Source organism: Vipera berus (genome assembly GCF_964194415.1).
Source record: "Vipera berus genome assembly, chromosome: 3".
In the NCBI taxonomy this organism is placed as follows: Eukaryota; Metazoa; Chordata; class Lepidosauria; order Squamata; family Viperidae; genus Vipera; species Vipera berus.
The window spans coordinates 63,646,304-63,658,308 of record NC_138204.1 but is presented as its reverse complement, the minus strand read 5'-3'; the positions used below and the strand labels follow the sequence as shown (position 1 = coordinate 63,658,308).

Sequence of the window (12,005 nt, the reverse complement as noted above, 5' to 3'; positions counted from 1 at the left end):
TGAATTAAATAAGTATAATAGCTAAGATGCTTTTTTTTAAATAAGTATATATTTGGAATTACATCAAAATCAAGAAATAATACAATTCATAACAGAGCAGAACATTTTGTGACAATATAGGTGAATCTTCAAAAGTGTTGAACTGATGAAGGATAGCACATGAGATTCAAAAAGGACTGCCATTAAATAATTTTTAATGTAGCAAAACGTGTATTCTGAGTCTTGATCCCACATCTTTTTCAAAAAAAACATTTTCTATACTTGATACATGGAAGGAGAAAATGTTTCATTTTGCTACAATGTCAATGGTTTCTTAGTTTACAGCTGCAATTTTTTGGCTGCCTGCTTCCTTCTTAGCAGATGAAAATGAGATACAAATTTAACCGCTTGAGGCTCCATTTGCAACAAAAATTAAAGCCATTGGTAAATTGAATAAACTGTATTTTTTAATTTCATATTTCAAACACACATTTATGACCAAAACAAGTTATACATAATACACTTATAAAACATACAATTGCATGTAGTTCAATTACCTGGAAAAAAAGTTTTTCCTGAAAAAAAAATGTTGACAGGGACAAGACATTTTCCCATATGCTTCCAATATTTCCAGATTATTTGTATTGATAGTAGTGAAAAGTAAGCCACCATTACTTAAAGTTTAATCTTGTGCTTAACTAGTGCTAATCACCTACACTTTGAATGAAAACAGAAGTTATCTACTGTATGTATCGTATTTCTCTATGCCATCATTATTAAGGATCCTCTGCTTATAACAGCTGAACAATGCACAATTATTTTATTTTCATATTAGGCACTACTTTGCTCCAAGATCACTCTGGTTTCTAAAATACCACTCCACTCTGTTCTCATTTTCCAGAGTTCTTAATCTTCCTTCAGGTTCGTATTGATGTAGTCACTAATAGGATTGTGAGAATTAATTTGGAAATAAATGCTTGGTGGCTACTGGCAGAGAGCGACTTTGCATGTCAGCTAAGCAGTCCCAGAAATGATTTCATCTAATCTATGCCTGCTATTCTAACGCGACCGGCTGAAAAGATCTCTGTGTCTATGGGATGCAGATTCCCCTCCGGAGATCACTAAGGACACCATGGCAGTGACTTTCAAAACAATGCTAGGCCGGGTCAAGGATGTTTGCAAAAGGAATGGTTTACTCATTCTCTCAGTGTTATCTGTCATGGTGGGATGTCTTCTTGGATTCTTTCTGCGGACAAGGCGCCTTTCTCAGCAGGTTAGTGACCTGAGCAGGTATAGCATCATTGGAGGAACAAAGGATTCATGAAACAAAACAGGAGTATGTCTAAATATACTGTTCCCAGTGAAGCTAATGTATGTTCCTTTCTAATATATAACATGCTTACATTCCACAAGCCATTTACTTTGAAACAGTTTTGTTGATCTTAATAAATTTGTAGGGAAAGGTCTCCATTATTATTATTGATTTGTTAGCAAATGAAATTATTCTAGGAAGTATCTTTTAGAACAACCTGAGGAATTCATCTGATTATGCTTCCTCCCACCTTGCCCACTTCCATAGTTCATGCTGGTCAAGCTAGCTAGAAGTGGTTTATTACCTAATTTTAGAAATAACAGGAATTTTCTCTTTTTAAAACAACAAAGAGAAAATGTTGTACTATGGTTGGCCCAAAGATGCTGGCTGAAGGTGAGAAATATGAATTAGTCTCCCCTATTGTAAGTAAAATAGAGTCACAATTATCCATCATGGATCCATTCACTTTGTAGGGGAATTGTTTAGCAAGGCAAAATATGTAAGTACACATCAGGAAAGCAAGCAATATGACAGCATGGAGATTCTTCTGGTTTGCTATCTATTTAGCAGGTATAGCTCTGATCTGGTTGCATTCAAGCAGATATGTGAAATAGATAACTTGGGAGGTTAGCACTGTGAAAAGCTGGATACAAGGAGAGGTTTATTGAATATTGCAGGTTTTGACTTAGAAAAGCTTAAAAGATATGTGGTCAAGATATCTGAATGAGCAGAGCCTCTCTTATGAACATGTTCACAGTTTATGTTATTCACCAGCTTCTGAGGCATGTCCCACCACCAAGAAAACTAGGAGCATAAGAGAGACTCTTCTATAACATCCAAACTATGAACTTCACACTTGCTTCATTAATCCCTGATGAGTTTTTGATAAGCAAAACTATGAGTACCTTAAGGTTCTGATATCTTCTGATGAATTATATTGTTTCAGTTTGTTTTAACTGAGATATAGACAGATAGGTCTGGTAGTCAATGGATTTAGTACTCCCCCCCCAACAATAGCTAAACTAAATTCTTTCCTAGATTCATAGTTTTTATACTAAACATATTGTTCATCTGAGAACCCAAGGAGTATTAAAATCACCATTTCAAAGCAAGCCAATTATTAATACCCTTAATACATTTTCATTTTCTCGTCACTGTTTCTTTGTTTCTTATGCTGTTGTAATGAAGAGGAAAATGAAGAAGAAAATAATGTATATATCAAAGCTTTTTTAAAAAATCAATTTGTCCATTTGCTTATTTCCTTAGGAAATTAGTTATTTCCAATTTCCTGGAGAATTATTGATGAGAATGTTGAAAATGTTGATTCTGCCTCTGGTTATTTCAAGGTAGGTTAGCCCATATCATATTAGTCCAACTGTTTTTTGTATAGTTTTTAGATGATTAATTCAAAATAACATTGTATGAATATTATTTTGGCAGAAACAGTGACTAGTTTTCCTATTTAATCCAGATAATTTATATATATATATATATATATATATATATATATATATATATATATATATATATATATATATATATATATATATATATATATATATATATAAAATTTACAATTTCTTGAGCTGAAAGATATCAATTAACATATATGATTAGTATTATTATTCCAGTACTGGACAACCCATTGGCTGCATGCAACTTCCAAGACACTTATATACATTATGTCTATGTAATCTATGTAAGAATTGTATAAAAATGGAGCATCAAAGTTTAAATAAGCCCTTATATTGGAACCAGGATAAAAATATATATTATATCATGTATGCTGCGTCAAAGGTTGCAAGGCAAAAATCTTCTGGTCCCTTTTATAAGAGATATTACAACAGTTCATGACCCTGTTTTTATACTGCAAAATAATCTGGGAAACCTTCACTGTTTTTCCATGCATGGTGTACATTTTTACAGAAAAAATACTTCTGTGCACTTAAGGCTGCACAGAAACAATAATACATTCTATTTCTATAATTGCAAAGTTCATGTTTATGATGTCATATGTATCAGCTACAGTATTATAATGATGGATGTGGTAATGGTTAATATTGCAGATTTTCTTTAAGGTGCCTTTCCTGTAAAAGATTCCAAAAGCTAGCATGATGAAAAGAAATACTAGAATCAAGGTTAATTTATTTAAATGTAAACCAGTTTTGGAATTGAGTGTTCTTCATATACTTAAATAGCATGCAAATTTGATAACTAAATCATCCTGGTTCATCACTTGCTCCAACACAATACAACAGGAAAGGTTTAATTTGAGTTATGGTTTAGTTAATTTGCTGTATAGTAAGTCAGAAAACAGCATACCACAACTGGAGCCTGCCAACAATAACACTGGATCATCTCTGAAACGTCATGTTTTAATGTTGGTGAGAAAAGCAGAAGAGGACATTGAGGGGTAGAAGGAAGTTAAAATGAGGATTTTATTATATTTAAAACAAAATTCAAAATTTTTGATAATTGTTTGATTTAAAAATAAGTAAATGTACTTAGTAAGGTATGACCCCTGTTTATGCAAAATATCAAATATTTATTTATTTATTTATTTATTTATTTATTTATTTATTTATTTATTTATTTATTTATTTATTAATATATAAGTTGTTCATCTCAGCCTGAAAAGTTATTCTGGGTGGCTATAAAATATAAAAATATAAAATATATTTTATAAATATAAAAACACCAAGCGACACTAATACAGAAATACATCTAAATAGAAGATAGGCAGTCACACAATCAGCAGACAGCATCTAACCCCTGAATCTCTGAATCCAGACTGAAATGGATGCAGATAATCTGCTTCATAAAGACTCTCTGTAGTTGAACCCTCACGCAGATGAGTGATTGGAGATGGTAACAGGTTTTCAGCAAGGCTGGATCAAGGGAGGACTTGTTGCCATTTCTTTTGAGGCAGGTGGCATTACAAATATCCTCAAGAAGCATTGGCTTGTGTTCCAACCATTATTAAATTGTTTGAATGTATATTTCTTATTAGTGTTACAATGGTGCTTAAAATATAAGTTGACATAGAATTAGCCTACTGATTTCTAACAGGTTTACAGTCACTCACACCCCAGTCACGTCCAGATCTACCTAGGGCCCAGGTCAAGAGTGTTGATGGTTACTTTTAAAGGACTACATTGCACAACACTGAAATGTATCAGACAATGCCTTGCATTGTCTGTCTATTAATGGAATGGAATCTGTCAGTCTACTAAGATTGCCTAGGAAGAGCCTGTTGATACTCTTTCTTCCTTGAGATTCATGGAGCTTGGACAAGATGAAAGGTTATTTTAATAGAAGTCCTTATTTTGTGGAATCCCATCCCTGCAGAGATACATACAGTTTTTGTAACCAAGTGTAAGATATTATTTTCAAAGTGTCCTCAGACTGAGGTAATAAGGGACATCTTTCTCATACTCTTACGTATTATTACAGAATACCAATTTTTAAATTTTTATTTTGCACTCCCTAGAGTCCTTCAGAATTGAATTTATCTAAAGATGCTGTGTAATGCATACACACAGGGGTTGCCACTCCATGGTCCGTGGCCCAGGGCTGGGCCACAGCCTGTTCGGAACTGGGTCACGGAAGTGGTGGGAGAGTGCATGCGCGAAGCTGCATTTGTGAAAACAGCAAACGTGCACACACAAAACCATCCCCTCTCCCCACCCCGACCCTGCTGTTGCCTCAACCAGTTCGCCCAGCTGGAAAGGTTGAGGACTTACAACCATTCATTTAGTGACCATTCAGAGTTATGGCACTGAAAAAAGTGACTTATGACCATTTGTCACACTTACAACTGTTGCACATCTGCATGGTCATGTGATCAAATTTTGGGCACTTGGCAACTGTCCCAAGGTCATGTGATCACCATTTGTAACCTTCCCAGTCAGCTTCCAATAAGCAAGGTCAATGTGAAAAGCCAGATTTATTTAACAATCACATGATTCACTTAACAACTGTCTTGATTAGCAATGGAAGTTTTGGTCTCTATTATGGTTGTAAGTTGAAGCCTACCTGTATTCATTCACATATGCATGCATTCATATATAAGGAAATCTTCTGCATGAAGTGCGTACATCACATCTGTTTTGTTTTTGTCATCTGCAAATCACTGCTGGAACACCATTAGCAGAAAAAGGTTTAGCTGCTCTGCAACCTCAGGAAATCAGCCATATTTTTTTTTTCATTCTCCTTCTGCATTGGTTGGGATGTATAATCCAGCAAGTCTCTCCTGGGCTTTGTGTTTCTTTAATTTGGAGATACTGTCTGCCTGCCTGCCTGCCTGCTTGCTTCATTCATTTGATTTAAAAGCTGCCCAACTCCATTAGAATTTGGGTGGCTTTCTATGCTAAACAGTATCCTTCCTTGTCTCCTAGCTCATATTTCATACTCACTCTGCCTGTAGTAAGGTAAAGGTAAAGGTAAAGGTTCCCCTGCACATGCGTGCTAGTCATTTCCAACTCTAGGGGCCGGTGCTCATCTCTGTTTCAAAGCCGAAGAGCCAGCGCTTGTCCGAGGACGTCTCTGTGGTCATGTGGCCAGCATGACTAGACGCCAAAGTCGCACGGAACGCTGTTACCTTCCCACCATAGTGGTCCCTATTTTTCTACTTGCATTTTTACGTGCTTTCGAACTGCTAGGTTGGCCACCAAACTGCCAACCTTCTGATCGACAAGCTCAGCGTCCTAACTCACTGAGCCACCGCGTCCCTTATCTGCCTGTAGTAGCATGCTCCTAAAGTTGTAGCAATTTAAAAAAAAGCCACAAGCCATGTTTAAGTGACAGATGTTACTGTACAGATATTACCCTGGCTCCTGTACTAACGTGTTTTAGCATATATAAATTTGCATTCCCCAGTTCTAGAAATCCATACAATTTAAAATGCCCAAGTTTGAAAAACACTGTGTCATGATTCCGACAGATGAAACTCTTCAAAGAACTTCCAGGCATTGTTTACCTTAAAGAATCTTTATCTGAGTAGCATAGCATTGGCACTAACATGATCGAAGGTAAAAACTAAGTTCCCCTCCCCTGAGCACATAGTATCAAAGCACAATTCCCTCCTCCAGTTAACAGTCATAAATCACATTCCCCACTTAGTTTGAAACACAAGCTTCCTGTCCAGCTCCCCAGCCCACCAATTCTTTATCATCTCTTATTTCAATAACCTTGGTTCTCACACTAGGTTCAGTATTATTATATCTAGCTAGACTCTCATGCACATTCCCCCCCAGCATCATCTAACGCTAAAAGCAAAAAGAAGAAAATGGTTGCATCTCCATCTGTTGTCAATGCAAAAACATCCAATGTTAGCAGCGTTGACACACTGCTCTCTACCTGCCATCTGCATTTCAGTGGTCTTTTGCCTCTTATGTGTCATTTTTCTGAACTCTTCCTAGGGTGGCATATGCCTTAGGATCACATCTAGGGGTTGCAATGGCTTTATTTCCCTTTGGAATTAATGTTGAAAAGAGATCACTTTTTATTTTACCATGATAGACATGCAGGAGATGGCAAAAGCCATAATTTGTTAAAAGACTTTGGGATGAAGATTGTTCTACTGCACTGGTTTTAGTACTCTCTGCTTTTCTTATTTTTATTACTGAATAAAACGTCTATTGCAGCTATCTGTTTTGTTGTTTTAGTGCTAATAAATGATATTTGAAATTAGGAACACAAGATTTTCTGTTTGTTATGATCTACCTTTGATTCCTCTCAAAGGTTGTTGCTTATTGAAAGTGTTTCTTTGCTCTTAAAATAGAAATGTGAAGGAACTATAATTAGAAATACTTGTCTCCTACTATGACATATATACAAATTGCTATTAAAATATGACACAGAGACAGAACAGTAAAAAATGCATTATAAAGTAGATCCCAAAATTATAAAGAAACAATTACAATGTTACTATGGGAGGATTAGATTTAAACAAAAATGGTTCCCCAATGTATGATACATCATACAATAAGGCAAATGTAGAAATGTAGAATAGGATTTTTTATATAAAAACAATTGTTGTAAGGACTGTAGTGAAAAAAAAACCACTTTAAATGCTTATAAGCATGGTGAATGCAATTATTAGTAAGAGTACAACATAAGCAAAATTGAAATTGGGTATTTTTCTAATTATGTTTTATTGTTTTTTCCTGTTTTTACTTTGTTTTTATTATATGATTATAATATGTACATTTATCTTTGGAATAGTGCTAAATAATAATGATATTAACATTTTGTTCAGAATTGTACAGAAGTTTTTAGTATTCTGTAAAATAGGGTTCTTCAAACCTGGCCCTTTTATGACTTGTGGACTTCAACTCCCAGAATTCCTCAGCTAGCGTTCCTGGCTGAGGAATTCTGGGAGTTGAAGTCCACAAGTCATAAAAGGGCCAGGTTTGAAGAACCCTGCTGTAAAACGATACAACACACTCAGTTCTATGCAATCAAATTAGCTAAATACTGAACTTTAGTTTTTGTGGCCATTGAAAATCTCTTGTTTATTTACTGATATTTTATATTTTATTTATTTATTTATTTTTCTTTTCTTCTTTTTGTAGTTATTTATGCTGTTTTTAAATGTTTAAATTTAAAACAAAAACAAAAGATATTCCAGGCACAATCTGCCTTGAATAAATTAGCAGCTCTACAGGTCATCAGGAAAAACACATGAGTTTCTTTAGAGATTTTAAGTCCATATTTAATAGCATCTTCCAATTCCACTTATTATGTGCAGAATTTTAGGACTTAGACTAGCCAAGTCCTAAAACTCTTGTATAATCATCTGAGCTAGACCAACATTATGCTGAAATAGACCATTATAATCCAACATAGTGCCATATATTCAAAAATTGCCATGGCCAGGATACATTTCCCCAAAGTTTAATGCAGAATCTGATATAAGAAGGGCTTTTTCAGGTTTGGCTCAACCCCTCCCCCCAGTACATGATACCCTTCCCAATTTCTCTTGGGGTGTTTTTTTTTCAATAAAATCCTATGATTTTTTTAAAAAATTGTGATTTTGGTGCACAGTTGTGTTATTTGTGTTCCAGTGTAACTTTGTTATAATTCTTATTTCTGTGAATGGCTTTACACTATTTCACAACTTTTTTTCTTTATTGAGATTGGCACTGGTGACAGATCATCTGCCAGGTATTTATTCTGTGGGAGTTTTGTAATTGTGAGAAACAGCTTAGCCTACTATTCACAATTGCACAATCATAAAGATGTTCATGCATTATCAGACTTAAAAATAACGACAATCTTAAAATATGTACATGAATTAACTTCTACCGTAGTTGTAGCATTTTCATTTTTGCTTCTTGCATGTTTTCCACTATATACAGTGATGCTTAAAACTTTATGAACTTTTGAATTTTCAATATTTCTGCATTAATATGACCTAAAATGTGATATGTTCTCCAACAAGTCCTAAAACTAGATTAAGAAAACCCAATTAAAAATGAGTCAAAACATTATATAGTACTCGTGTATTTGCATATTGCAGAAAATAGTTCAGAGAAAAATATTTGATAAGAAGCTATCCATGGAACTGTGATTTGGTGAGAAAAAGGAAATGTTTAGCCTTCTTTTCACCATAACTTTATTTATTTTGTGCCTTCAAGTCAGTGTTGACTCCTGTAACAGTCTGAACTACTTTGAATATAAATGTTCTGAAGATATAATGATACCATAGCAATAGCTGTGTTACAAGATGCGTTTCCCAATCTCTCTGATTGCATGTTGAGATAGTGGTTGTAAAGGGAGGATAAAGCAGTGGAAGCAGATACCACACTAAATGCAGCTACAGGTGATTTGGTTTTTTAAAATTAAAAACAGATCAACTCTTCCCAAAGTAGCTAGTGGAGATGAATGAAGATTTTGGTTTATTTATTCATTGGATTTTTTTTAAAAACAAGCACAACACTGTGCATCTTAGCGGTGTACAGAAATAAAAGCATTCACAACGCAACAACACAAAGCACTCGGGATTCAACCCGCCAAACTGCCAACCTTCTGATTGACAAGCTCAGCGTCCTAACCCACTGAGCCAATATGGTTGATTATAAATCTGTCATGGCTCAACCCAACCTGGTGCCTAAGAAACCGTTTCATCTGCCTGATTAAAGAGGTTTCTCTGATCAGGATGAGAAGCCTAGAAACCATTATTCCAGGCTCCACATTCCAGTTATAGACCATCATTCACAATCCATTGCTTTTTAAAACTTCTTTCTGCATTTATTTCAGCACAGCCTCCCATGTTAATTAGACCTCCTATAAGATTGCTTTGAAAACAAAGCAAAAATGTTCACCGCCCTGAGTCCTTCGGGAGAAGGGCGGTATATAAATAAAATTATTATTATTATTATTATTATTATTATTATTAATTCTCATTTTTGAAAATATAGAATTTAGAAGTTGATGGCAGCAAGAACCAAAATGAGTAGAATTGTCTAGTCCAGGGGTCGGCAACCTCGGCTCTTTTATGACTCGTGGACTTCAACTCCCAGAATTCCTGAGCCAGCTGGCTCAGGAATTCTGGGAGTTGAAGTCCACGAGTCATAAAAGAGCCGAGGTTGCCGACCCCTGGTCTAGTCAGTTATAAAGTGTTTCGTTCATTTTCTAATTTTGTTTCTATTTTTTCACTTTTTAGATTCAAGGTTTCAAGCATCTTTTGTTTGTTGAAACAAGGCTGGGATAAGAAAGGGATTAAGTTCTTAAATATCAATACATAGTTCAGTGTTGTAATATCCAGTTTTATTTATGAGACAATTGCTGAACTGATAATTATTTTGTAACACAGGAGCTGGTATTTCGGTTCTGCCAACCCATAATCAGGCTACATCTAATACTGCTAACATTGTTTTAACAAAGAAAGCATCAATTTATTTGGGAGAGGTATTTACATAGCAAGCAATTATGAAGAGAAATTCAATGAAAATATAATCAAGAGGTGAATGAATGAAAACCAGCATGTATGCTGGTAGCAACTGCTGGTTGGTAATGCTGGACCATTGCTTCTTGACAGGATTATTGTCTTTCTAATCACTCTAATCCCCTCTGATAGGTCCATCTATAATCCATCCATTTCAAAGGAATATCCAGATGGCTCCTGGTGGGGGATGGAACAGAACAAGCTGGAGAGGCATGAGTTGAATCGGTTTATGGTCAGCCCCTTATGTTTCCCTTTTCCAGAGTTATTATATTTGAGGCTTCCACCATTCAGAAATTGAGACAATGAATTAAGCAAAGAGCAAAAAGCAAAAAGCACAGATGAATTTTGTTGTTGTTAGTTGCGAAGTCGTGTCCGACCCATCGCAACCCCATGGACAACGTTCCTCCAGGCCTTCCTGTCCTCTACCATCTTCTGGAATCCATTTAAGCTCACGCCTACTGCTTCAGTGACTCCATCCAGCCACCTCATTCTCTGTTGTCCCCTTCTTCTCTTGCCCTCAATCTTCCCCAGCATTAGGCTCTTCTCCAGTGAGTCCTTCCTTCTCATTAGGTGGCCAAAGTATTTGAGTTTCAACTTCAGGATCTGGCCTTCTAAAGAGCAGTCAGGGTTTATCTCCTCTAGAACTGACCAGTTTGATCACCTTGCAGTCCAAGGGACTCGCAGGAGTCTTCTCCAGCACCATAGTTCAAAGGCCTCAATTCTTTGGCGCTCAGCCTTTCTTATGGTACAGATGAATTTAGATAAACCTAAATTCCATGTACATATCAGATTTGTGAATCTTTTAGCTAGTTTCCTTGCCACTATTCAGAAAGAATGGAACACTGAATTAAGTTGTCTTAATGATGGCCGCTCTGGAAAATGGTTCAAACTAACATTTGGAAGATATTTTCATGTGCCAAGTTCCAGATACCTTATTTAGCCTTATGGAATAGACAGACATATTATCACCATTTTAATAACTTTTTGCTAGCTGACATGCTGAAAGTATAGAGCTTATCTTTATGAAGTCTCATGTGGGTTCAGCTCCATTTCCATCTTTTCAATAAATACTTGAAACAACAGGGAAGCCATGAGGCAGTAGCTTCTACTTGACTTCTGGAGTTTAATGTAGATCATTTCTTCTTTATGCTAGTGTTTTTTTATGTACAATTCTAGGCATTGTAAGAAGTAAATTTTATACCGTATGTAGTAGACAAAATTGCTATCTTTGGAAACAGGTTCCATTATTTCTTTGTTGTTTAGTACAAAATACCTGTCATAAGAGGTGATGGGCCCTAACTGATCTTAGAAATGAGTAAATACAAGTTCATCAGGAATTTACAGTATTGTAGACAAGGCTCAGTAGTTTTAAAAAAAATATCCCAGAAGCAGCTGTCAAAAGCATAGAACCAGGGCTTTTTTTCTCATTGAATGCTCAGAACGGAGTTCCGGCACCTTTTTTGGATGGAACCTTGTAGGGTAGGCAAGGCGGGTTGTATGACATGTGTGAGTTCCAGCACCTTTTTCTTTTACAAAAAAAGCACTGCATAGAACCATTATAGAATTTTATGCCTTTACATTCATTCATTCTTTTGTTTATTTATTTATTTATTTGCCACCCATCTTACCACGGGCTAACTCTGGGCAGCTTACAATCATAAATACTACACACGCACACACACAAATAAATTAATACCAACTGCTAAAATCCAGTTACAGATGGGGAGGGCAGGGGCAGGAAGGGGGTGAGGTGGGATCTATTGT

At 35.7% G+C, this 12,005-nt stretch overlaps 1 protein-coding gene across 1 annotated transcript in view; it reads left to right on the top strand.

The window, feature by feature from the left end:
* Nucleotides 1-1,111: 1,111 nt before the first annotated feature.
* Nucleotides 1,112-12,005, top strand: part of SLC1A7 (solute carrier family 1 member 7) — a gene marked incomplete at its 5' end in the record, with an annotated part of 48,922 nt that continues 38,028 nt past the window's right edge. The window contains 2 exons of the mRNA XM_081322194.1: nucleotides 1,112-1,252; nucleotides 2,558-2,637. Of these exons, the coding sequence (XP_081178320.1) occupies nucleotides 1,112-1,252; nucleotides 2,558-2,637 (221 nt within the window). The remainder of the gene's footprint in view (nucleotides 1,253-2,557; nucleotides 2,638-12,005) is intronic.